Source organism: Durio zibethinus, chromosome 16 (genome assembly GCF_047325235.1).
Source record: "Durio zibethinus cultivar Kanyao isolate XHJ-2024 chromosome 16, ASM4732523v1, whole genome shotgun sequence".
Taxonomy (NCBI): domain Eukaryota; kingdom Viridiplantae; phylum Streptophyta; class Magnoliopsida; order Malvales; family Malvaceae; genus Durio; species Durio zibethinus.
Window position 1 is genome coordinate 24,658,508 of NC_143177.1, and position 26,035 is coordinate 24,684,542.

At 33.8% G+C, this 26,035-nt stretch overlaps 3 protein-coding genes and 1 pseudogene across 6 annotated transcripts; 2 read left to right on the forward strand and 2 right to left on the reverse strand.

Moving 5' to 3' along the window:
* The first annotated feature begins 1,320 nt into the window (after positions 1-1,320).
* Positions 1,321-15,482, forward strand: ESP (separase). Of its 3 annotated transcripts, none has more exons than XM_022892836.2 (27): positions 1,321-2,053; positions 2,127-2,304; positions 2,381-2,488; positions 3,203-3,337; positions 3,445-3,896; positions 4,355-4,463; positions 4,610-4,735; positions 4,958-5,248; positions 5,323-5,439; positions 5,592-5,813; positions 5,948-6,058; positions 6,200-6,346; positions 6,468-6,833; positions 6,932-7,021; positions 8,063-8,335; positions 8,438-8,561; positions 8,660-9,436; positions 10,082-10,319; positions 10,946-11,048; positions 11,810-12,004; positions 12,554-12,609; positions 12,740-12,969; positions 13,159-13,414; positions 13,655-14,042; positions 14,276-14,515; positions 14,641-14,728; positions 14,844-15,482. In XM_022892836.2, exons 1-27 carry the CDS (start codon positions 1,434-1,436, stop codon positions 15,404-15,406), a joined length of 6,603 nt encoding a protein of 2,200 aa, XP_022748571.2. In that variant the 5' UTR covers positions 1,321-1,433; the 3' UTR covers positions 15,407-15,482. The 3 variants fall into 3 exon arrangements, with proteins under 3 accessions (XP_022748571.2, XP_022748572.2, XP_022748577.2); XM_022892837.2 differs by having other exon boundaries at positions 13,165-13,414; XM_022892842.2 differs by lacking the exons at positions 14,276-14,515; positions 14,641-14,728; positions 14,844-15,482 and having other exon boundaries at positions 13,857-13,963.
* A 115-nt stretch (positions 15,483-15,597) lies between these two features.
* Positions 15,598-19,594, reverse strand: LOC111298143 (uncharacterized). Its single transcript, XM_022892844.2, has 3 exons — positions 19,072-19,594; positions 18,606-18,670; positions 15,598-17,031 (listed from the first exon to the last, which is right to left on the reverse strand). Exon 3 carries the CDS (start codon positions 17,022-17,024, stop codon positions 15,966-15,968), a length of 1,059 nt encoding a protein of 352 aa, XP_022748579.2. The 5' UTR covers positions 17,025-17,031; positions 18,606-18,670; positions 19,072-19,594; the 3' UTR covers positions 15,598-15,965.
* Positions 19,595-19,756: 162 nt separating this feature from the next.
* LOC111298146 (uncharacterized) lies at positions 19,757-20,619 on the forward strand (annotated as a pseudogene). Its single transcript, XR_016328820.1, has 4 exons — positions 19,757-19,898; positions 19,976-20,066; positions 20,212-20,269; positions 20,389-20,619. The product of XR_016328820.1 is annotated as an uncharacterized LOC111298146 (transcript).
* Positions 20,620-22,402: 1,783 nt separating this feature from the next.
* LOC111298144 (uncharacterized) lies at positions 22,403-25,740 on the reverse strand. Its single transcript, XM_022892847.2, has 5 exons — positions 25,297-25,740; positions 23,839-24,775; positions 23,641-23,736; positions 23,314-23,450; positions 22,403-23,008 (listed from the first exon to the last, which is right to left on the reverse strand). The coding sequence occupies exons 1-5, from the start codon at positions 25,512-25,514 to the stop codon at positions 22,840-22,842; spliced, it is 1,557 nt and encodes a 518-aa protein (XP_022748582.2). The 5' UTR covers positions 25,515-25,740; the 3' UTR covers positions 22,403-22,839.
* Between the last annotated feature and the right edge of the window lie 295 nt (positions 25,741-26,035).

The following is a 26,035-nucleotide window of genomic DNA, read 5'->3' on the forward strand; positions in this document are numbered from 1 at the left end:
ATTAAAGTATATTAAATCATAATTTATATTTTCTTTTTAAATTTAACTATTGTTCAAAGTATATATATTTAATAAAATTTTATTTTTTGTCAAATAATTATATTTAATAAATTATTTTAATTTACTATATTTAGATAATTATTTAAATTCAAATCAAAATCAATCAAATAGTGAAATTTATTTAATAGATTATTTAAATTTAATATTTTTATACGAGTTAATGAATTATTGTCTAAAAAGCATGAATTTTTTAAAAAATAAAAGCTTATATTTTTATATGAAAATATGATATATTTGAATATTGATAAAAAATTAGATAAAAATATGTTTTTGTTTTGAAAACAAATATAATATATTATTTATGTTATAATTCAAATATTTTTATATTATATATTTGATTAATTTATTTGTTTTTTTAATCCATAACTTTTTTTTTTCTTAAATTGATTATAATTAACTTTTAGAATCGTATATATTTTTTGTTTTATTCATTTATTCAATATTTTTATTATTTACTAATTTATTAACATATTTGCTTTTGTTATTGTATATTTTTAATATTGAAAAATTAATATGTAAACTTATATTCTTTATTTTCTCTTATTATATTTTTTATTATTAAATTTATTTGTCTACAATAAATGGTATGAGAAAAATAATGATCACTATCATATCTAACCTATAATAAATACTATCAATTGTGTTAAAAATGATTAAAAATAAAAAAAATTGTTAAAAAAGTTTTTAAGCGTAATATAAAAGAATTATTATTATTTTATCTAAAAAATAACTTTATTTTATTTACATAAATAGAAATAATTATTAGCCAATATATTTCTATAATAATTACTTGAAGTATGTAAAAAATAAAAGCTAATAAAAAGAAAATAGTTATGATCAAATTAATAATTATGATTTATTATTCAATCATATATATATATATATATATACTCATAGCAACATTATCATAAAAATAATTATTAATCGTAATTATTTAAATATTAATTATTGATTTTTTATCAAATAAGAAAAAAGTGATAGCAAAATTTGTAGTATTTAGCAAATGAATTTAAGAAAATATTTTTATAATTTTTGAAAATTTGTAAAAAATTAAATTTTGTTAGATAAACAGTATAATTTGTAATATATTATGTATAAATTATTATTTAATTGTAACTTAATATTTATAAATATATGATTATATATTAAATAATAATAAAAAATAAATTTAAAATTACGAAAAATTTAATAAAAATTCCCGTGCATCGTACGGATTAAAAATTAGTTCTATATATATGTTTATACTATTTCCCTATCTTTGACCGGTTGACTAAAATATTTGAAAGATCTTTTAGGCGCTTCTTTCTTTTCTTTTTCAAGACGCTCCCTCCTTCACCAAAGATTATCTTTCCTCTGGTTCTCAACTTTCCTCAATGGCCCCTCCAACGGAATCGTCTCTTCTCTTTGATCTCCAAACCTCCGATGACTCCAAACGCATCCACTCACTCGTCTCCGATTACCTTCGCCCCATCACCGTAAATTCCAAGAAAACATCCAAGAAAGCCGATCAAACCACTGTTCGATCCATTGCCAAACAGTTCTTGTCCTTCCTTTCGAAATCATTCCCAATCATCTATAATCGTATCTACATACAAAACCCTAATCAACAACAACAAACCTCCCTTTCTCCTTTCTTCGATACGTACCGGCTCTGCATAAATTGTCTCGAATTCATCTCTTCGCAGTTAGCCGGCGGTTCCCACTTGGTTCAGATCCAGAGGTTGAAGCTCGTTTACTGTTTAAATGCCTGGGGCTCGTACGAAGAGGGAGAGAACGAAGCATTTAGGGTTTTGGAGAGGCTTAGAGGGGAGACCCATTCAGAGGGGAAATTCGTCCCGGGTATCGATGTTGGCGCTAGTGATTCGAAGTTTGGATCGATTGTGGTGGAGGCTGTGGCTGCTGTTGTGAAAAATGTGGCCATGGGAAAGAGTAAAGATTGTGCGAAATATGAAAGAATTCTTGCTTTGTTGGGGCAAGTTAGGCCTTGGTACAGGTATTAAATTTGTTGATTTAACCTAAATATTTACATATATGATTTGCTTATCTATGTGTTTGAGTCTTTTCAGGGCATTAGAAGCTGTTGTATTCGAGAAATCGCACAATGTGCTCCTTACCTTTCTGGGTAGATGCTGTCGGTTTTTGGCTGAGGAGATTGATCGTTTTGGCGAGGATTTGGTTCGTCAGTTCATCACTGAATGTTTGGCTGAGTATGCGAGGTCTACGATGAAAGATCAAGTTTATAAGGTACAGTTGTTTAAACATTTGGCTAAACAGATTGGATTTATGTATTTAATTTTCTTATTAATTATTTCATTTACAGTTTGCCCGCAGAATATGTTCCTCATTGTTCTCGCTAGAGGGAAGCGAGAACTCAGTTCGTATTGACTTAGTAACGTTTTGTTTAACCTCCATTTCCCGTGAAAGCAAGGTAAGATTAACTAAGTTACATATTAATAAAAGGTTTTAGAATGGCTGAGGAATGGGTTCAATCAGTCATTTAGCCTAATTCATTCTAATTTTCTTTATGTTTGTGCGTGTGTAAGTTTCGACTCTAACTTCATCCAACCAACAATTCCCCAATACCAATGCTGCTTGTGTTTAGTGTTAACAGGGAAAGAATAAGAAGTATGATTTTTCACTTAATTGTGTCTTTAAATTGCATGGATAGTGGCATGTAGTTGTAACTTTTGAATCTGTTTCTTGTTAGGAATGCAGACACCTGCATTCCTGTTGTACCCTTTTGGACCTTTCACAAGTAAGCAGTTGCAGCTCTTTGTAAGTTGGAATTTATGTGTCGGCTTTGAAATCCATTATTTGAAGGCCTATGGTGCTATGTATGATGTTTGTCTTTAGGAATGATGGCACCATTATGTTTGGTTTTTATATTATTAGTCTTTTATTTGGTTATTTCTTCTAATCCAACCTTGGACTAAAAACCAATTCAGTTTCTGCGAAATTTCAGATCTTCAAAATATTTTTCCCAATTTGTTTCTAGTTGTTTTGCACATTATTTTGCATTACTCACTCACTTTTTAATCTTTTATTTAGTTTTTTACTACTTAAAGTTTTTAACTATCTTAGGACTTCATAACTAAAGTTTATGTCGATATTTTGATTTATTGATTAACATATTTGTTGGCAGTTTGAAATGGATAATAGTGCAATAGAGTTTGTTGAACTTGTTGATTATTGTGCCAATAGATGTCGAGCTGCTGGTACAATTTTTTGTAGTACTCTTGCAAGACATTTAAGTGGCATAGCAGGCGATTTTCATCAGGTATATTGCTCAACTGGTTGCTGTCTTGTGGCGTGGACATGTACCTATTTGATTTATTTTGGTAAGATGCCCTGAGTTATAATCTTAAATTTGGTATAATTTCCCAGGGTACAATCCCCATTGATCTTATACTGAGGCTTTATGCAACCGGGCTAGATTTCAGTGAGCATGATGTTAAGTCGAAATGTGATGATTTTACCACATCCAGAGGTGTAGAAGATGATTCTACTATTAAAATTTTGTTACTTGAAAAGGATAAGCTACACAATTTGTCTGCTTTACTTGGGTTGCTTGGAAATTGCTTTAACATTGGAAAAAAGGAGGCTTGCATTTCATCTGATATAGAATATAAGAATTCTATAACTTTGAAGGACAGAAATGCTTGTCTAGTGATGTACTATAATATGCTGAAATTCTTGTGTCAGCCACTTGCTGAACTAGTAAATTCAGAGAAAAAATGGATACTTGCTGAAACTGAAGCTTCGTCTGATTCTAGCAAGCTTTACATTATCCAGGACGTGTTTTATCAGTTCTGTGATAGTTTCTTTTCTCTTGAAAGGTAAGTTTATTTTCATTTTTGATGGATTAATTTTCTTTGTTGTAACCACAATAAATGTGATTACAATGACAATTAGACATTGTAGTAAAAGGAGTATTAATGTTTTGTTGGTATCTTATTGACTAAAATGACATCATCTTTTGGTTTCTAATTGTGGCGTTCTTGTCTGTTCCTCCTGTGTATGTCAATAGATTGGATTGTAATTATGCGAAGTTAAGGAATTACTTTTTTGGTCATTTTTAGAAGGTATAGCACATCTACTATTGATATATTGTCATGTTTACTTAATAAATTTGAGTTTGATATCAGGCTCAAATTATAGATGATGCTGAATATATGCTAAATGGTAACAAACATATTGATAACATATTTTGCAAAATAATTGGGGAATGATTAGTCACATAAATCAGCTCTTATGTATATAATGGTCCTCTGAATTTTCTTACTTACCCATGCAGCTGTATATCTGAAACAGAGAGAGAAGAATTTGATGATGAAGAAGTGTTGGTATCTAGTGTGATTGTGGCTGGGTTCATTCTTTCTATCTGTACGAAGCTTAAAATGCAGGTAAGTCACACTTATTATGTAGCATTCAAATGGAAAAAGAAATTACTTTTGCCACTTTCATTTTTAACTTATTGACTGGTTTTCAAATGAGATGATGTCTATCAAACTTTCACTGTTGCTGACTGGCTTTTGCTTCTATATTTCAGAAGAGTGTGCATTACATTAAGCAAATCATTGGCAGTGGATGGATTAAAGCTCAGGGGCTAAAATATCTCTTTGTCTCTTTGTATAATATTGGTGTACATATGTACAGAAGTAAGCAAATGAAAGAGGTACTTAATTCATTGAAACTTGCAGTCGTTACATGGTTCGTGATTCTTATTAGTTTTGACTTATGCATGATTTCTTTTTCATTTCTTTATAATTGAAGCATTTTTATGCATGTTTATGGCATGTATTGATGTACATGTTCATGTTTGTAAGCATTCTTGTTCAGTTCAATTGCTTTGCATTTAAGGCCATGGTTCATGTAAGTTATCAATCTATCTTTGCAGGCTTTGAAGGCTTTAAAACTTTCTTATAAAGCATCATGGACTAATATTCAACTTCTCTGTGAGATGTTTAATTGTAAGAAGGTTTGTGATGATCATCTGTCGGAAGATACTATTAGAGATTTGATAACTGACGCATGTACCAGAAGTGCCTTTCTTTTGGAAGTTCTCCATGCATGTGGCAATCTTAAGGTGGAAAGAATTATTGTGGAGAGCCTTGAAAATTGGTCCGCAGCTGCCAATTTGCTTATACAGTTGCCAGGTCCTATGCCTTTGATAAAACAATGGGTTAAGGTATCATCTTCAAATCTTGTCCTGTTTTCACTACATATTGGTTGTTATGATGGCTGATTGTTCTTTGATTTCAGATACAGTGTAAACTTTCTAAAAACGTGGATGTAGGGGATAGTGCTCCAAGCTTATGTTGTATGCTGTTATCTTCTGCGAAAGTGTCAAAAAGGGCAATAGCCATAATTTTGGAGCAGGTTCAGCCATTTTGTTTATTTATCTATTTTTGCTGTTTTTCCTTTGTTAATTTTATTTAAAATGGCCCTTCCTCTTGCTTGTAGTTTTTTGGTTCTACATGCTTTTGACTAATGGATATTTCTTCCTTTTTTCTTTCTTGAAATTTGTTCAGGAGCTTCTTGCATATCAGGAAATGAATCATGGGTACCCAGATTTTTGTCAGGGAATGCAAATTAAAGTTATTGATTTACTTATGCAAGATGTTTATGCCACAGAAGATAGTCCTCTACAGAAAGCAAGAATTTTAATTAGAAAGGGAAGAGCTCTAAGGGCTAATGGGATTGAAGCTCTGAAGGACTGTATGCGGTGCTTGTCTGAGGCTATATCTATTATGGTAAGGTGATGAGTTCTGCATGGCCTCACTTGTTTATTTTTCTTCGTTGTTGATATAACCCTTAGTTTAGTAGTGATCCTGTTGCTTCATTTTGGTGTTGAATTCATAACTAACCCAAAAAATTATTTAAATAGAAAAACTTCCATGGTGAAACATGTACTTCTGCAACTGCAGCCTCTCATCAATTAGCTGCTGCTTATTGCTTACTTGCACTATGTACCCAGGAAGTTGAACCAAACTCACAGGTATTTTTGTATAAATGTAGTCTCCAGATTTGATTAATTAGTGCTAGTGATTCTTTAGGCTTGACTAATACATTTTTTTCAAGATTAGCAATAAGTGTCAATTGTTACTGACTGTTCATACTTGGTTTTCATCATAAACAGCAAGTTTATCAAGATATCTGTGCTGCCTTAGATTTGTGGTTGAGCATTTTCGTTCCTGACTGTTGTTTCATGGATGATGAGTTCAAAATGGTGTCGGGAAACACACTGCCACTGCTATATAATATGCTTGATTTGCTATCAATTAAGGTGTGCTTATTGATATGATTGGCAACTGTCTGTCAATCATGAAAGTCTATCTGCCTAGAGTTCTGAATATCATTTAATTAATTTTACTTATGATGTTGCTTTCTTACCTTTTTGTCTGCAGGGTTACACAAAATTACACAGTAACATATATAAACTGATTATTAGAATTTACAAATTGAACAATGTGCAACTTGGGAAATGCTTGGCCAACCTTTGGGAATGTAGGAGGCTTAGTCATGCACTTTGCGTTTCTCCAGTAAATGAATCATTCATCACAAACTTATCAGAGCATTGTCGTGAAAGTTCTGAATCCATTGATTTTTGGATACATTGTCTAAGTGGGTCCCAACCAGGACTTCTTGGATTCCAACAGAACCTCACATGTTTCTTTAACACTTCCAACCATGGAAAAAATCATGAAAGAGATTTCCAATCAGCTGTCACAGTTAACAATGTAAAACAGATTGTGTCTGAACTCATTGCAAGTGTAAGTCCTTTGGCTTTCAAGTAATTACTAAATTTTTATTGAATTTTTTTTATGCCTTTGATTAAAATGGTTGGTGATTTGCCTGTTGCTTCTCATAGGATCCTGTGCGCAGTCATTCTCTCTTCCTTGCGGGGTATCTCTACTATGATTTGTGTGAAAGACACATTTCCAATGGGCAATTATTTGAGGTTGAGTTAAAAATTTTGCATGATCTAGCATCATTTTTCTTTCCTTAAATTTTTCTTTATGGTGGAACATTTTAATGAACCTGATATGACATAGGAGTATTTGAAATGAGGATTTTAAACGTTGCCATTAAGAATGTAGCTATCTGCAGTGAAGTAAATTATGGATTTCTCAAAATCACACATGCACTTTTAAAAGGAGCAATATCCATGTTGAACAGGTAAGCTACTCTGTTTCTTTGTTATCTTTTGCACCTTTTAAAAAAAAAGTTTGTATAGCAGTGTTTAATGTTGCTCGATAACTTTTTGAAGAAGGTTCACTTATTCTAATGGTATAAGCTTGTTTTGTTAGGAAAGCGGAGTATACAGGTTTTGTTCCAAATGCCATAGATGTCAATATGCATGCTGCTGGTGGTTGTTTCACTGTTGTGTTTTGCTTCTCATTTTAATATTTGCAAATGATGCTTCCCTTTTATCTAGCTGTTTAGCCACATGCCTTTTGTTTTATCAATTTTTTCTTCTACAGTAGCTGATTACAAACTTGAACAGTTTACAAATTTATTTGAGACTTGCAATTCATAGTTTTTTCACATTTCTTTTTTTTTTTCCTTTTAGTATTTCAAAATTACCTAAAAGTGAAACTTGTTTCATTTAACACCTATTCCCTAATATGCTGTTTTTTGTTACTTTTTCTACCTGCAAAAATGTAAGGGAATATGTTCTGTTTTACAGTTGCATTTTCCCCTTAGAACTAGAAAGATAATCTGTCAGAAAAAGATCTTGAATTGTCAACTCAGCATTATCATTACATTGGATGTAAACTTTTGTAGTTGTTATAGTTGCTAGAAATTATTCAGATTAATTACTAGTATTTGTTTTCTTGAAGGCTGCTCTTTTTATGTTGGCTTATTCTGTGAAAATTTCTTTCCTTTGTTTTATATACATACATATATATATATATATATATATATAGGTATGTATGTATCTCATTCCATGTTGTTACTAATTATGATTTTCTTTTCTAATTGGCCTTTTTCCTACTAGGGCCTTTCATATGCAAAAGAAGCCTTTCAACTGCGGAGTCAACTCTTTAAAAGAAAATTTACATTCTCAATTCAAGAGCAGGTTGAAAAATACAATGAAACTGGTGAGATTGGTGAAATTGCTGTGAAAGTTATAAATGGTCCAAAGAATCTTCAAATACATAGAATAGTTGCTAGTGAACTTTGGTCTTTTGACAGTAGTTCATGGGACCTCTGTGGATGTTATCTTAGTCCATGGAATGTGCTTCAATCTTATCTTGAAAGCATTCTTCAGGTTAGAATTTCTTTCCCTTACAATGTCTGGTTCAGTTCTCCTTACTGTTTTCCCCTTTTTTAGAAATCTTTGTATTTTATTTGATCAACACACTATGACCAGGTTGGATGTATTAATGAAATGACTGGAAATGGAATTGAGGCTGAATCTTTTTTATTATGGGGAAAAAGTATCTCCTGTTCACAGAACTTACCACTATTTGAAGCTGCTTTTTCTTCTGTCTTGGGTATGAAAGTCATAGTGCCTCTCATTTTGTGTCATTGTTAATTGTTCATTCTTACAGTTGCAAATTTTTTTTGACAGTTTACCTTTTGATGATATTAGGGAAATTATATCGTAAGAAACGACTCTGGGATTTTGCAGAGAAGGAACTGAAAAGTGCCAAAAGAATTCTGGTAGACAGCAGCAGCTGTTATTCCTGCATAAAATGCAGATTGATGCTGGAAGTTAATCTCAATCTACAACTTGGTGATTTGTTCCGTAATCTTTCCGATTGTGTTGTCATAAATAATTCAAATGAGAGATTATCTCATGCTGAATTTCTGTACAAATCAGCCATTGAGAAACTAAATCATTCTGAGTGGAAAAATATCATTTTTGATGAAGAAAGTAATGAGAATCCACCAGTCAGAGCGGCTGTAATAAGTAGTGAAGATGTTGCTGACAATGTTTCTGCCAATCAGCCCAAGGCAATTGATGCCAGAAAGAGTAGGAAAACTAAAAATGTATCAAAATCTGCTCTGAAGGAGCAGCATGTGATACCTGAACGAAGTTCAAGGGTAACTCGTTCTAGACTTCGATCTTCTAAAAGCCAGAGCATGAGCAGTACAGCTGAAGCACAAGTTGGACTTTTGAAACATTCAAATGTTGATGTTGCGTCCAAACTCTCTGACACTTGTTGGGAAAAGGAGTCGTCACTCTTGGGAAAAGGAAGCTGTATGGATGAGTTGAGGAATGAAATTGCATGCATTTGTAAGGGTACTAAGTGTTGGCATTGCCTTCCGACTGAGATTGTGAAATCTGGGTTACTGAACTACTTCATAAATATGAAGTGGGAGTATGCCCGGAGAAAACTTTTGACAAGGGTACTTACTGGTATAGGTATGATGCCTTTGCTTCATATTATTTGATTGTGCATACCAGCATACATACATAACAACATATAAATGCTAGCTAGTTGGCTTTAGGCATGTTGTTTTTTTAAATATAAATCCGAATCAATAATGCAAAATATGTGATATTAAACCCTGTTTAAGTGAAAGTAGAAAAAGCAAATTACTTTAATCATTGTTAAGTCAAGTAAAGTGAGCTTTAATGGACATTCTACACTCATCTAAGAAAAAAAGCTGAATGATGGGATCATATTCCAGTCATCTGTCCCAAGACATTGCTTTTGTAGGACAGACAACAGGTTATTACCTTTTCTTCTTTAACAAGCTGCTGTTTACAATTTATAACAGTCATATGGTTGTTCTCTGGGCCCTTTTTGAATGGGGAAAAGGGAAGACTAACCCTGCTTATAATTCTTGCCAACATTTTCAAAAATAAACCATCACTTTGGGGAATAATTTGTCAAGGGAACAATCTTGAGAAAGTAAGGCTTAGTTTTAAAGAAAATGTTTTCCTTTCTTGTCAACTAAATGCAATCTTCATTATACATGGAGTTCATATTCAGTTCTCGTTTATATATGTATGAAGTTACGTTTACTCTCAATTTTTTATAACTGTTGTTTTTCATAATTTTAGGAAAATGCTTGTTATATCATGATGAAACACATGAGATACACAAAGTTGTTTGGCAAAGCTTATCTGCCCTAGTTAGCAGAACCACATTGCCCCTGACTTTTTCCTCTGCTCATGGCGCTTTCTTGCTTGATTTGATTGGGAAGGAAATCTTGGGAGATACTTTTGCTGTTGAACGTGCAGCAATCCTATACTGCATAGGTTGGATAACTGTGAAGAATTTCCATTCCAAAGATAGCAGGTATTTGTGCTTGTGATGTTTACTTGTATTCAGGTTTGATAAATGGTTGTGCTTTAAGGAAGTTTACATACTTTATTTTCTGTCACTTTTACCTGAAATTGTGTTTTATTGTGAATTGATATACTAGCTGATAAGCTATATCCTACATTATTCAAAAGGCCAGAAGAAAGTGCTTTAGTTCCTTTTTCCATTATTTTACTTTTTGTTTTTTTTTTTAAGAAAATATTTCCTGCAATTTCCCCTCTTAAATTCTTTTGGATTTGCAGAAATTTCATTATATTCTATTACAGTATCAAAAGACATTGACAATTTTACAGGAGGATTATATTATAATTTGAATATCTGATAATTTGCTCTTCTAGGCTAAGCCTTGATTTGATGTAAATGAGGTCTGCTGCATGAATTCTCTGTGCCCTTCTGATTTATTACTTGCAATATCCTCTGTTAAGTTGCAGGATATTTACACACATCCATGTATGTATTTATATATGTTTTTAGGTTCACATGTATCTAAAATAAATAAGGACTCTGGTGCATTAGTAAATTACTAATATCAGTTTTATGAGTGTATGTTTTGTATTAAGTACTTATTTCTTTCCCCCTTTTCGGTTTATATCTTTGAACAGGATTGTATGCTGTGATCTGTCCAATGTTCAGTTATCAAAAATAGTACACTGGTTGAAGCTAGCCTTTGTACTCTGTCGTGAGGTTCCTGTTCTTTTTCAAAAGGTTGAATTTTTTTATTATTCTGACCTTTTCTTCATGCTTGTATGAGTTTAATATAGTCTTAGGTATAGTTTTTTATTTTAACTGTTCAATTGTGGTTTGATGTAAAAATTTTATGGTGGCATACTTGGTCTAATGTTTTGAAGCATATATTGTCTAGTGACTTTGAAATTCTTCCTGTTTAGTTTATTTTTATTATGTATGTTTACATTTGAGCTAAGCATATTAGCTGTTATTTGACAGCTAATTTACTTGAAGTGCAAAACCTGTTTGAAATTTGATTCTTTTTGCCCCTAATTAAATTACTTTTTCCTAATTTTATGATCTATGATTAGCATTGTAATAAATAATTGCCACCTTAAACTAGTTCTTGAAACTTTTTTTTTCCTAAAAGTCTTATACACCCAATCTATATGAAATCTCTCTAATTCAAGTTCACTAAAGTCAATATTGAAGTTTTGCTTCAGAACTGTTGATTTACATATTTCCTAACACCTACTGCACCTACATGACTGTAATGAAGGAAGAGCTTGTCATACAGTTAAGCCAAATTTGATTGCCTGGACTACTTTTAATTTACTTGTGAAATTTAAACCTAGAACCTATTGATTTGTCAGGGAGTTTCTTTACAATTTCCATTTATTGTTTTTGCAAGTTGCTTCGGACAAATTTCTTTTGTTAACTATTTTAATTGTTTGTCCTCTCTATTTCTTTTTCTCTAATGTCTTTGCCGTTGAATCTTGAATTTTTATTTTAATACACAGGTTTCCAGATTGCTTTCTGCAATATATCTGCTTTCTGCCACTATTGAGCACTTTGCTTTGCCATCTTGCAAAGCACTCTCTGAAAGTCATTGGGCTTCATTTTTTCATCAAGCTTCACTTGGGACTCATCTTAACTACCAATTCTTTCCTAATACCAGTGGGAGATCTAATGCTCAACCCTTTGTCGATTCCAGGGTAGGTCTGCACACTTACCATCTTGTCTGTTCCTTGGTTGCATGTTCAAGATAAAATAGCGTGACAAGTTGTTGGCCAAAGGTTTATAGCTATATTTTCTTTGTAAATATCTAAAAATTGGAAGCTTTATTGGTTTTTTTTATCTCAATTGAAATGCTTGTCACAAAAGTAGTGTTAAAATGACAAGCTATTTAACATACATTGTATAGTTGAACTACATTCTGCTGCTTTCTGTTCTAAGGAAATATCTTGCACATAAAGAGTCATTCTGAACTTGGTGCAGACTCCTTGTTCATGTTTAATTATGCTATTGGCAATATTTGTTATGCTATGATAAATTCCTGTTTGGTCAGGACTAGGTGCTAATTTATGGCGTCTTGCCAACTCCTCTTTCTGTCTTTTATATTTATTTTTCTTTGTTATTTTACTATTTCTTCATTACTGGGATTGCCACTTTCTATCTCAAGCTGCAGATCTTCAATGTATTGTCAAAGCACCTGCTTGCTTCTTCACTTTTTGAATTTTGAGTTGTTGGTTTTTCGTTTTCAGGACTTGCATGTGATTGGTTCATCTTGCCTAGATACAGAGACATCCACCTTGTTAAGGTTTCTGCTGCTTTATGTGCAAAATTAAGAATATTTCCTAACTTAAAGTTTCCCCTTAACCCCCACCTACGCAGACACACACACAAAAAAAAAAAAACTCTTATTCTTTCTTCTTTTTATCGTGGTGCAGGCTTGCTCCTGAATCCGTTAATAATCTTGAACAATTTGTGATGAACTTTCTTGTGGGCCTTCCTTGCACCACCATCATCTGTATAAGTTTGCTTGGGCGTGCTTATACTGGTTTATTGCAAGAATTGCTACTTTACCCTTCTTCCATTCAGGCATGGATGCTGTTGTCCCGGTTGAATTCTAAGAATCAACCTGTTGTTTTGCTTTTGCCCCTGGATTCAGTTTTAGAAGGTATATTCTTTGATAGAAATTTGTATAGTTGAAAATTAAGAATCAACCTGTTGTTTTGCGTTTGCCCCTGGATTCAGTTTTAGTAGGTATTTTCTTCGATAGAAATATGTATAATTGAAATTAACAATGTATTAATCCACATAACTGTTAGAAGGATGCTAAAAGATTTTCCAAATACTCTATCTGAAGTTTCAGATGCCGCTGCTCCTGATGATGATAATGCAAGAGCTTGTCAGGAATTGCGCCAGCAGATGAATTCGAGTAAAAAGTGGCATTGTCCATGGGGATCCACTGTGGTTGATGATGTAGCTCCAGCATTTAAAGTGATATTGGAAGAGAACTTCATAACAACTTCCGGCTATCCTTTAGAAGATACAAAAAGTATTCGGTCTTTGTGGTGGACGATTAGAAAGAAGGTTGATCAGCAACTTGGTAAGCTGCTGAGGTAGGTAATCTCTCTCATTAAACATTTGTCCATTCATTTATGGCGTAATTAATGTGATTTGGAATTGGATCACCATTCGCCAACAGGTGTTCATAAAACTTCGTTCTTAGGTTCTTCAACTTTTATCTCCTTTCTGCTAAATGTCTCTAAAGTACTCAAAGTTCATATGAAATTTACAGCATTTCATGTTGAAATTGAAAAGTGATGTATGAAATATTCTGTGCTTGGCCTGTGTTCCAGTAATTTAGAAGATTCATGGCTGGGCCCCTGGAAGCATGTGCTTCTTGGGGACTGCTTGGACTGCAAAATCTTGAACACAGTGCACAAGAAGCTGGTGCGGGATCTGAAATCTAAATGCAAAATGGACATAAATGAGAGTTTCCTTAAACTTGTTCTTGGAGGTGCAAAGTTTAACGTTGAAGAAGCATGTCTTTCACAGCAGTGTTTAAAAAAAGGATGCTACATTGGCATGCTTGAACATCGTGGAGAAGAAAATTGCAGGTCTAATGGCATTGATAATATTTCTTCATTGGCCTCTCAACTAATATCTGAAGCAGTGAATGAGCTTCATGCGGAGGGGACCATCTCTAGGGAACCAATAATTTTAGTGTTGGACTCTGATGTCCAGGTGGGTGAAATTGCTCTGGTTATATTTTCATCTTGGGGTATATGAAGATAGCATATGAATTGTCTTGCTTCAAGAAGAAGTGTGTCCTTTAATAGTAATTGCATTTTTTCTCATCTTGGCTTTTGCTGGCATCTTCTTGATTTGATGGTTCATTTTTTTCAACCTTTCCCCTTCGAAAGTCCCTTTTGTTCTTTTTATATTGTGACAACTGACTAGACAAGGACTGTGTGCAGATGCTTCCTTGGGAAAGTATACCAATACTAAGACAGCAGGAGGTTTATCGAATGCCTTCGGTAGGCAGCATCTCTATGACACTTGAGAGAAATTGGCATTATCAAGAGCAAGTTGATGGGAAAGCTGCTGCTTTTCCTTTGATAGATCCCTTGGATGCATTTTATTTGTTAAATCCAAGTGGTGATCTCAGCAGCACACAAGCTGAATTTGAGAACTGGTTTCGGGATCAAAATTTTGAGGTGATTTTCCTGTTTCATTTCTGTTTACTTGTATCTGTGTTTCTCCAATCTCTACTCATCTTTAAATCATTTTCTTTATATGAAATTAGTTCAGTAAATAAACTCTTTCTTAATGACCAATACAGGGAAAGGCTGGAACTGTGCCAACAACTGAACAACTGGCTACAGCCTTGAAAAGCCATGACCTTTTCTTATATTTCGGCCATGGAAGTGGTATGCTTGTTTCTCTTATCATCTGCTGTATTTACTCGTGCCACTGCTATTCTTTTGTTCAAAATTTCCTTCGCATTAGTTTTGGATAAACATTTGTGTGGTTCTGGTCATATAGGAGAGCAGTACCTTTCCAGAGATGAGATTCAGGAACTGGAGAGGTGTGCTGCTACCCTGCTAATGGGTTGCAGCAGCGGCTCACTGAGGCTAAATGGATGCTACATTCCAGGAGGTGTTTCACTATCCTATCTACGGGCTGGTTCTCCTGTTACTATAGCCAACTTGTGGGAAGTGACAGACAAGGACATTGATCGATTTGGTAAGGCCGTGCTTAATGCTTGGTTGAGAGAAAGAATGGATCTGGCTGATTGTTCCCAATGCAACCAACTGGTCAAAGAATTTGAGGCAATGAAAATAAAAGGTCGTAAAGGAAATTCCAGGAAGAAAGTTGCAAGTAACAATTTAGCAGAAACTACAGATGGTGGTTCATTTAAAAATGCATGTGACCACAGACCGAAGATCGGATCATTCGTTGGTCAAGCTCGAGAAACTTGCACCCTCCCTTTCTTGAATGGGGCATCCCCGGTATGCTATGGTGTCCCAACAGGCATACGAAGAAAGATTTGTGTCAAATCGAAAGAGACCCCTCAAAAGTGCCTTGGAAGTGGAATGCTGTTTTAACATTGTATATGTATATTACAAACAGGAAAAGTGCGTTTTTTCTTCTCATGCTCAAGCTTGATATTTATTTATTGAATCAGAATCCATCAGTGCTTGCAATAATCATGGACCAGATGAAAATTTTCCCAGGCATATGGCCTAAGGGTTCAGTGAAGATCAATAGAACAATCACTCAAAAGTACCTGCAACAGTTTAATAGCAAAAGCAGTGTCAAGGTTCTGTAGCATTTGAAGACTTTTCAATCTACATTATTTCTCTGCGTTCCATCCTGTGAAAAGGCCTGAGGTTTCTCTCGAACAATAAAAGTTTATACACATTGGGGGTCGATGGTTAACATAAGAAATTAAACTAACAGAGGAAAGGAAAAGGAATTAGGAATACATCCAAATGACTACACAACAACAAAAGAAAACAGCCGTCTTTTCCACCATTCACTTTCACAGCCAGCCTTATGATATGCCCCCTAAAATGAATGATAAAGTAAATCAATGCGAATTCAAAGTCTAATCTTTATGTGTTTTATCTAATTTTTTCCTAACACTATGGATACTGCTTTGATCTATATTTGACCCCCAATGGCTTCTCTTTGTCTCCGTCTTCTGCCCGAACGTCCCAAAAGAAGTCTGCCATCCCGGCGTGGGCGGCTAACCAAAGAAATATTGCCACCATCATCATCGTCATCATTACTAAAATCTTCATCAACTTGATCAGAGAAACCCAGACCCCCAACAGGAGAGGTGTGGCGAATACCAACAGCAGTCTCATCTTCTGCATGTGCATGCTGCCTTGGTCTTCTACCAAGGTCATTAGCAAATGACCTTAATGCAGGCAGCAGAAAGAAATTCACAAAATTACTATCTACCTCAAAACTTCCATTCCTTTCTGCAGCATCTGCATTGAGACCATCCTCTTCATTTCTATCAAAACCATTATGATCTTCTTCTATTACATAATCACCCAAAACCATTGCCCCTGGGATTGTTAACCTTATTGTGCTGATCACATCCTCCCACTCCCATTCAAGCCTTCTCCAATTCTGTTCAAGAGCAGGATCCACTATGCGTGGCCTAGCATATGGATGATCTGCTCTCATGTGTTTCCTTAGTTCTTTAAAATTCCCAACAAAGGAACAGTCATCCTGCATGCAGCTTCTCTTTTTAGCATTTAAATATTCCCTTGCAGGTTCCACCACAGTCCATCCTTTCACCTGACCCCTGCAAAGTGGACATGCAAGTTTTGTTACTCCACACTTCTCATTAGGCCAACCGGAACCTGGTGTCAGATCAGAACCATACAAGGCTTCTTCGTGATTGGATGAGACTACTTTATTGCAGAACTTCTTGTACTGGTCAAGGCAGTTTGAGTATCGGAAGCTAGTTCCACACATGTAGGGCCGGCAACCCTTGTCATGGGATGAACAAAGAAGAAGAACAGCATTGTGAGGGCACTCCATGCAAATAGTACACGTTGCATCTTCCCAATCTTTCTTATCCAAAGCTTTGGAACATTTTTTAGGGTACAAATCCCCAGGGGTCCCTTGACAACGAAAGAGCAACGAGTATGGGTTTGACCTGTATTGCCCCAAAGCAATTCTTCGTCCTCTGCTACCTCTCGCCATTTACAAACTACACCTCGTAACAATGTTGAAAATCAGAAAATCTAATCACAGTAGAAATAATCTAAAGTCCGACATATAATGGTAAAAGCAGATCAATTATTCAGTGCGTCTCTCAATTTTTCTAAAGCTAATGGTAACTTTAGGCCCAAAAACAATAACATCCAAAACATATATGGAAGAAAGTAACGCACCTTATCTATACTTCCGTAATATTATTTTGGCATCCTGGGTTTTATTGTGTTGGGTGATATCCAAGGAGTTCCGAATGGATCATATATGTTCGAGTTAAGGTCTATCTCTTATAAACTTACTAGCAGCAAAGTCCTAATTTCAAATCTAAAGTATTAAAGACTAGTCCAAGATCCAAAACAAATACATGTAATCCTTAAAAGAACAATGAGATACTTTGATCATTGAGGCAAGATTCTCAGTGGTCTCTCTCAACATACAGATGCAAGCAGGCACATTTCTTTCTTGTTCTCTCTCTTCTATGTCCCTCCAAACACACCAATTTACCAAAACTAAATGAGTAATAGGCATAAAAGAAGGCTTCCACATGTCCAAACTGGATAAACAGTCTATCTAAAGAAACATCGAAGATGTATCTGTATGCAATCTTAGTCCAAAATCAGAAATCTGCTTTACTAGCAGCTAACCGTTTAGGCTGCTAAATTGATCACAAACGAATAATTAACAGACAACATCTGATATTTCACGGCTGTTACCACTAAGAACTTCATGCTGCAATACTCAAACAACATAAAATGATAACTCCCCTTCTAATCTCACAAAGCCATTTAAGAGTAAAGCATGACCAAATCCACCAAAACATTGAGCTACATTATGCCCTTATCCTCCTCTCTATACTCTATTACATTGATATGACCTTTTCTAATATTGAAATGTTTGTAAGAACTTCTCTTCATGGTGACACAATAAAAAGACCTACAATTTGGGGGGTAAATCCCCATAGCTAAACCATAATACCACAAATTATTATCACATCATCAGCAAACAGAACCTCCCTGTCCTCACCATCCTTGCAAAGTGAAAGTGCTAGAGAGCAATCCATCAATGACATGAAAATTTAAGTTAACATAAAAAGAAAACCAAAATTCAAGCTTCATAAACCATAACCATAATGAAAATCCAGGAGAGCTTATTACCTACAATTATTGTAATACAATTAACCAATCACAATTTAGAATTATGTACTGGACCCACATTTATAGGTGGTGAACCCCTACATAACTCTTTGTTGTGATTGGACAATTGTAACATTCTAGCATAAAGAATTATAGGTGAAATGCCCCCGAAAATCCTATCATATACTGTTATCCTCGATAAAATTCACATCCTTGTTTCATTACACAAGTAAAACCATAGCCAACATACAACCAAACTCGAAAACATCAATAAAAGAGAAAACCCTTCATACAATTCACATCCATGCTCCATTATACAAGTGAATTAGATCATCCTTGAAATTGAACATAGCAAAAGAACAATCCCAATCAATGGGCAACCCAAATATGACGTGACAATTCATAATTTAAAAGGATGAACTTGAAAGAATCTCACCTGTCTGAAAAAATTGTGGAAATCTAGATCGAGATGATGGGTTAGTTGGAGAAACCAAGTTGCATCTGATAACAAAACATCAAGAGTTAATAGATTTATTTATATAGATGGATTTAAAGAATCAAAACGACGTGCTTTAGCAACAGATTCACGCAATAATGCAGTTAATGAACTGATTATATGGTCAGAGAACATGAAACTACGATTTTACCCACATGGGACTTTAGACTATCCATCTAAGATCTCCAACTATCGAATTCAATATTTAATTTTTGAAATAAAAGATAAAAATTAAAATAATTCATTAAAAATAACAAAGAAAAAGACTCTTCAAAGCTTAAAATGTAAAAATGAAATTTTCCCATATTTTGTTCTCCTTTTGAGAAGAAAATCAAAAGTTTCGAGAGTAAATAAATAAGACACGAAAATTCGACGGGGAAAAATAAAGATAAGACGACGGACTTACCAGGGAAGTGTTGGGAGTAACGAAGAGCAAGAATTTGAAGTAAAGGAAAAAAAATGATATTGAGAGAATGAGAGAAATTTATAGGGTTTCGATTGGCGACGAAATCGGAAAAATTCGCACGAAACCGAGGGATTGGAAGAGAGGGAGTGATAGGCGCCCAGAGGTTTTAGTTGAGAGAGTAGCGTAGAGATATCTCGACGAATTGGATTAATGGGTTTTTTTCCTGGGTGATTGAGAAAGCTGGGAAATTTCACGCGTCATGAAAATGATGTGCAATTCACGCGTCATAAAAATGGCTCAATGTCCAGTGTTAGGTGACGCCAGCTCCGATGGCCATTCACGCTCTGTCACAAAAAAGGGTTAGCGGCTCACGTGCCTATGACGGTTGAGTAAAAGGGCGGCTTTCTGCTGCGCTGTCTGTCTTTTTTTTTTTTCTTTTCTTTTTTGGGAAATAAATATTGGAGAAATTTTTTCCTCAATCTCTTTTCTTTTTTTTTTTTTTAAATTTAAATAATTAAATGATAAAGGATTTGCTCAATTTCAAATTTTCCTTAAAGTGATTATCGTTTAAAGTATATTTTTATTTAAAGGAAAATGTTAATATGTGCTAAGGGTGATATTTATTAAAACATTTTCTTTTAATGTCTTTAATTTTTTTTAATTCGTTGAAATTAATATATTAAATAATGATTTAACTAATATTAAAAATATATATAAGCTTTCATTAATCTTAAATGAATTTACAATTCTATCTATTTTTTCTCTTTTGAAAACATGAGAAATCCTAAATTCAAGGAGTTCAGAGAGAAGCTCAAACCTGCCAGCAGGTGAAAAAAAAAGTTCAAATTTGTGTCCATTGCTTTTCTTTTTTTCTTTTTGTTGATCTTGTCTGGGTTTTGCTCAGATTCTTCCTTGGTTCAAACAAAGTGATGCTAATTGCACTAGGTCGTTCTGCTTCTGATGAGATTTGACCAGGCATTTGCAAAGTTTCTAAGGTATTGCAGTAACTTATTTCTTTGTATAAAGGAAAGCCGTAACAGGAAAAGGATAGCAGGTGCTGGAATTCGAATCCAGGCATGGATTATATGCTTCTTTTTCTTTATTGTATTTAATTACCATTGTCATTGAATTGTTTTATAGCTACTGCATGGGAATTCTGGACTTTTCTTACCAACGTGCCTAGGAAGGAAGTTGAGAGGTAACTATGTCTGATATCTTAGTTTTGCAATACAACTGTTTAGGTTGTCACTTGTCGCAATTCAACTTTAGGTTCACTTGTTTATGCTTTTGGTTTATTTTCTTATGATTTTTTTGCAGCTTGTTTAATAAAATTTAAGAAACTGATTTTGCAAGGACAGGAAGCATTGCAGCCGAAACGGTTGAGCAAGACAAAGCTCTTATGATTCTACATTATATCTTATTACCATGATGCAAAGCTTATGATCCTTGATTATTAGCTTTTGAATGTGCGTGTGCTTTCTATTGTTTCCAGGTGGAACTTTTAGAAGTTCCTTTGGATCAGTTCACGCATGAACAAGGAAAGCCTGTTCGGTTGAACAAAGATCATTTATTGTTTCCTCTGTTAACATTGATTGGGAAAAAGTCTTAATCAAATTAAAACAACGAAAAAAATTAATCAATCATATAAAATATAATAATTTAATATAATTTGATCAAATCAATTTATATTAACGGATGAAAAATAAGATCAATTAGTCGTTAAAAATTACAAATATATAATTGTATTAACCACATTAATACCCATGTCATTTTTAATCTCTTCTAATTTTATTGAATATTTTTAACTTAAATAAATACAAATTCATATATATTAATGTACCTATATTTATGTGATTTTTTTAGTTTTCTCTAGTCCATTCAAATATACACATCTATAAGTACGTTAATCTCCAACAATCTTATGAGATTTTTATTTCATAAAAACTTATAATTTTCTTGCATTTTTTTTTATATTCAACCTTATAAAAATTTTACGTATTTATAAATATACAAATTTATCTATCAATAATTATTTTGCTCTTAAAATTTTTTTTATTCATTAAATAATATATAATCAATTTCAAATAAGTTTATTATGTGATTTGAATTATTATTCTTGACATTCAACGCAACATATGTATATATTATGGTTGAATTTACATATTAACTTTGTTCATGGCGTACAGGTGCTATAGAACTTGTTTCAGACTTTGTTATCTGCGAGGAGGGAAAGCCTTTGTCACCTCAGTCAGCTCGGATACCGGTGTGTTCGTATTTTATACCTTGATTTTCCTAGTTATACTATACTCCTGTTAGCGATTGAATTTTTGATAAATAATAGCATCAATCGTTTCTTTAGAGTTATAAAATATAAGATTTAATAATAATATCAATAGTTTACTATTAGATATAATTAAAGGTATACATTAATGCTTATAAGTTATTCGGGTTTAATTTCAATAAAATTCAAATTCGATACGATTATTATTGAGTTAAGCTCGAGTTCGAGTAACTCGATTCATCGATCTAATCGAATTCGAATATTCTTATACTCAGTTCAAATAGCTCGCGAGTCTAATCGAATTTTTATATTTAAATTTTTTTTATTATTTTAATTAATAAAATATCTCGAATTTGAGCTCGAATTCGAGTACAAATAATTAAAATTTTGTTGAGTATAATAATCGAACTTATTTTTATATATTTTTGAACTTAATCGAACGAGTTCGAGTAGTTCAAATTTGATTACGAATCAAATTCAAATTAAAAAAATAAAATTCGATCAAATTCGAATTGAATATCAAATCATAAATTAAGAGTCAAACTCAAATTTTTTATTATATCAATTCGATTCCACTTTTAATTATAATTCTTTTATGCATCAAATAGTTAACCTGATTTTGGTCCCCATGTGTCTCTTTCGAGCTCAAATATTGATGATGTTTTATTTATTTGCAGCGATTGTCGGGGATCAGAATGGCTAGTCTCCGGGTACACTTGATCAGCAGATGGAGCCATTATTGCTAGCCATTGATTTTTATTTGTTTTTGAAATTTCACTTTGATCCTTGGATTATTTTCTTTTAAGTTTGTTTTTGTTTTTGGCCACCTAAAGTGGGGATATTATAATTCCATTTTGCTCCCATATACTTAAGGTATTTTGACTTTAGTCCCTTTAACTTTCCAGTTTTGAAATGGCTCGTACTTTTGTTAACTTTGTGTTTTTAACCATGAGAGATACATCAATTCTATGCTAATGGGTAACAAAATAAATTGAAAACAAAAAGTGGATGATACAATAAAAGAATGTACAATTTGAGGCAAATTCCAAATGAAATTAGAAGTTGGTGCAATTTTATTTAAAATTGTCTTTTGATAAATCCTGTTCTCCCAATCAAACACCCAATATTACTACAAAGAAGAAACATCATGATTACAATACCTAATTCATGCATCAGGAATTCAGGATAGGAGACTTAACAATGCCATTTCAGTACCTGTTTTATTTGCTTCTCCTTTTCTCATGTTCAGGTACAAATTAAAGAATGCCACTGCATGATATGGACAAATGACAAAGAAATCTACCAGCTCTCAACCCACAGCCTACGTATGCAAAGATCAATGTTCGGTAACAGATTTGCTCCCTTTGCGTGCTAATTCGAAGAACTTTTGCTCCAAGGATAACATGTTTATCTTCCGGTGGGCTCTGGTCGAGGTGGCTAGACACTATTGAACAAGGTTGATTAAGAGAATGTTCCACCTAGAGATTTTACTCGCTTTTATCCTCTTCTGAGTCATCTTCCTGATCAGAGACACCAGCATTTCCATTCTTCCTCTCCTGCTTGACTAAACCGACATCCCCATCAGGCTGCCCCCTAGTTAGAGATTGAGCTTCTTCACCATCAAATTCGTCCCCCACATCTTCTGAGTACGCATACCTGAGGACACAAAGAAGTGGCCAAAGTACAGATGAAATTAAAACTATGAGATACTTGTATCACCCCTCAAAAATAGTCATGACAACCTATCTACGGGGGAAGATTCCTGTCTACTTGATTGCAGATTCTAACTATAAAGCTATAAGTCCTCAAAGTAACACAAGGTCTCCAGGTGTTCTTCCTTATGGTCATCCAGCAGGCCAAAACCTCAGGTGACATACCATTTAATCATTTTTAAATTGAAAAGTGAAAAGGTTAAAGCTAGCCAATTGACTCACTAAAACTTCTACAAGAACTAAACACACCGTTGGGAGCTCTGAGATGGAGCCCAAAGGTAGCAAATAACACAGAGTAGTGCAAATGAAAGAATGTCCCAGAAAGCTGTGATGATCCAAGCACTCTGCCACCTCTCATTGAATGGATCTGCTGCTTTGAAGTATACCTGTAGTACCAAACAAAGCATATCCATGATAAATTGAACCATGGGTATCTTACTAAGGCTACATAACAGTTTTAAGTACAATAAATTATTGACTTTCTTGCAACACTTCATACATATTTGTCATTCATCCATGAAATATGATATGCAAACACCAACCAAGAAAGAAACTGAAATCCTGACAAAAAAATACCTCGTAAGTTAACCATGCAACTGAAGCAATCACTGCCATGGCTAATGCATTTGAGAATTTCCTGTATAGGTCCAATTTTACAGATACTCTTTTAACCTGGATGAAAATAATATCAGTTATCAGAAAGAATAAGCACAGTTATTGCAATGAAAAAACTTAAGGTCAACCATAAAACAGAAAAAGCACATTTTGAAATACCTGTAGCTGCTCCAGTGTTTTTGAAAGAGATGTAAAGATCCACAATATAAAAAATGCATCCAGAAATGCATCAGGAAGGACTAGGAAGAGTCTTGCTCTCCCAGATATGTCATTGATGGTCCCTACATACTCGGTAATGTCCAGCAATTCAGATGCCAAAAAATAAGTTGCCCCAAGAAGAAGCACCTTTGAGGTAAGGCCACCTAAAGTTGGGCGTACAACACCATAACCCATTGAAACACAAAGAATGAGAAGTCGAGAGAGTGTTTTTCTTATTGCCCCAACTGTCACAACCCAAGTTGTAATTATAATGGGTCTCATCCCCGTATTGTTAAAATTTGCATAGTCAAAATACCACAACACCATTTCAAACAAACCCAGACCAATGATAGCAGTGATGCAGTGCTGAAGTAGCAGGATATCCTTCCAAAACCTCATGTACTGCGAGAACCAAATGGCACTAAGTAACAAATAGGCAATTGCTATGTAAACATAGAACTTCATCAATGGAGCCATTCTTCCAGGTAAATAACCATCAGGATTCTTCCACACGGTCTTCCCACTCATTACTGTTCCCTTGAGTTTTGAATCACATGCTATAAAAAATAAATTGTACATCCCAGTCTTCATGATGGGAACCTCTGCGTTGTCCATACTTGTGGATAAATGGTTCCCACCGAACTGTATGTTTAAAACAATTGGCCAGTTAATATCTGTTGCTGAAGGCATCCTAATGACTTCACCTTGCTTGCAACCTTCCAGCTTAGCAAGATCAGGGGTGCAACATATTGATCTCTGTCCACCATAAGCTGAACCACCAATATTATTTCTATCAGCAGCCTCAAAAATCACCGCTTGTATCAACCCGGTACTATGTTCCATGTCATTATGTTCATCTGCATCAGCCTGGGTCCTCCAGAATGTGATATTCTCAAATCTATGCAAAAGTTACATGTAAGGCATCAAATTTTGAAAATGGAAACGTTTAATTCAGCACCAAAGTTCTAGTTTAACTTAAGGATAGACATAATTGTTCACATCTATGGCTACATAAAATTTTGAAAAGCAGCATTAATAAATATTTTAACAAATGATAATGGCACAGAAAGCTTGGATCTGCTCAAATAACCATATTCAATTCAATATGCAATTAATAAATAGTAAAAATTTGAAAATCAAATTTCTTAATTTTTCAAAATTTTTTTTTTTTATAAAATGACTAGCCATTGATCCCACTGATCCTTATTTGTTCGTGAAATTCTAAAAAAAAAAAAGGAACAATAATGCATCTTCCATTGATCCTCATAAATACAACTGAGCATTAATAATTTTCTAACAGATCTAATCCAAAATCGATAAAAGAATGCCACATTCTTCGTTTAAAACTTTCATGAATTGACTTTACCAGAAATGAACGATTCACATTTTCAAATAAAGGAAATGTTTCGTTAATCTTACCGAATAAAGGAGCGGCCATCGGTGGCGGACTTGTCGGAGGAGAGAGAGGCGGTGAGGCCTTCGCTGCCACCGGGAAGAAGGTAAGCATTGCCGACTTCATTGAAGAGTTGTTTCTGATAAATGTGGATTGAAGCGTTGATCGTTGTTAAGGAGGTTGATAATAGAACAAAGATTAAAACGCCGATTTTCTTTATGGCTATTTGAAATGCGGAATCCATGGCGAGGAATTGGGGGGGATTAGTCTTAGGCCTGACCAGAAAAGCGAAAGTAGATCGGCGAATTTGAGGGGTGGGGGAGAGATTGAGTGAGAACGAAGCAATCGCTTAAGCAAAGCATCAAGCAAAATGTTTCTGTCGGTGAGAGGGGATTATGTTAACGTGCCCCAGAAGCGCGTCTGCGTGGTGGTGGTCTTTTAATTTTTTTTTTTAGAAATATTCTATTTCTAGTTTCTGGTATAGTTCTGGTAGTATTTAATTTTATATTTTTAAGAGTAAGAAAAAAAATTAAAAAAATTAAAAATCGATTTGAAATTATAATAATTGATTTTAATTTTTTAATTTAATTTAAATTAAATTTAGATATTAAATATATACATTAAATTTGAATCAAATTTTGAATAAAAATAAAAAATAAAAAATTAATTTAATTTAATTATACATTTTTATTAGTTTTAAATATATTTTAAATTTTTATAAAATAAAATAATTATTTTATATTTAAATTTACTTAAACATATTAA

Excerpts from the sequence above, each read along its gene's own strand:
- ESP (XM_022892836.2), top strand. The coding sequence starts at position 1,434 with ATGGCCCCTCCAACGGAATCGTCTCTTCTCTTTGATCTCCAAACCTCC. Across the intron at positions 4,736-4,957 it reads GAAGTAAGCAAATGAAAGAG|GCTTTGAAGGCTTTAAAACT; the intron begins GTACTTAATTCA and ends CTATCTTTGCAG. Across the intron at positions 7,022-8,062 it reads CCAATGGGCAATTATTTGAG|GGCCTTTCATATGCAAAAGA; the intron begins GTTGAGTTAAAA and ends TTTTCCTACTAG.
- LOC111298143 (XM_022892844.2), bottom strand. The coding sequence starts at position 17,024 with ATGGCGAGAGGTAGCAGAGGACGAAGAATTGCTTTGGGGCAATACAGG.
- LOC111298144 (XM_022892847.2), bottom strand. The coding sequence starts at position 25,514 with ATGGATTCCGCATTTCAAATAGCCATAAAGAAAATCGGCGTTTTAATC. Across the intron at positions 23,737-23,838 it reads AAACACTGGAGCAGCTACAG|GTTAAAAGAGTATCTGTAAA; the intron begins GTATTTCAAAAT and ends ATTTTCATCCAG. Across the intron at positions 23,009-23,313 it reads CCATCTCAGAGCTCCCAACG|GTATGCGTACTCAGAAGATG; the intron begins GTGTGTTTAGTT and ends TTGTGTCCTCAG.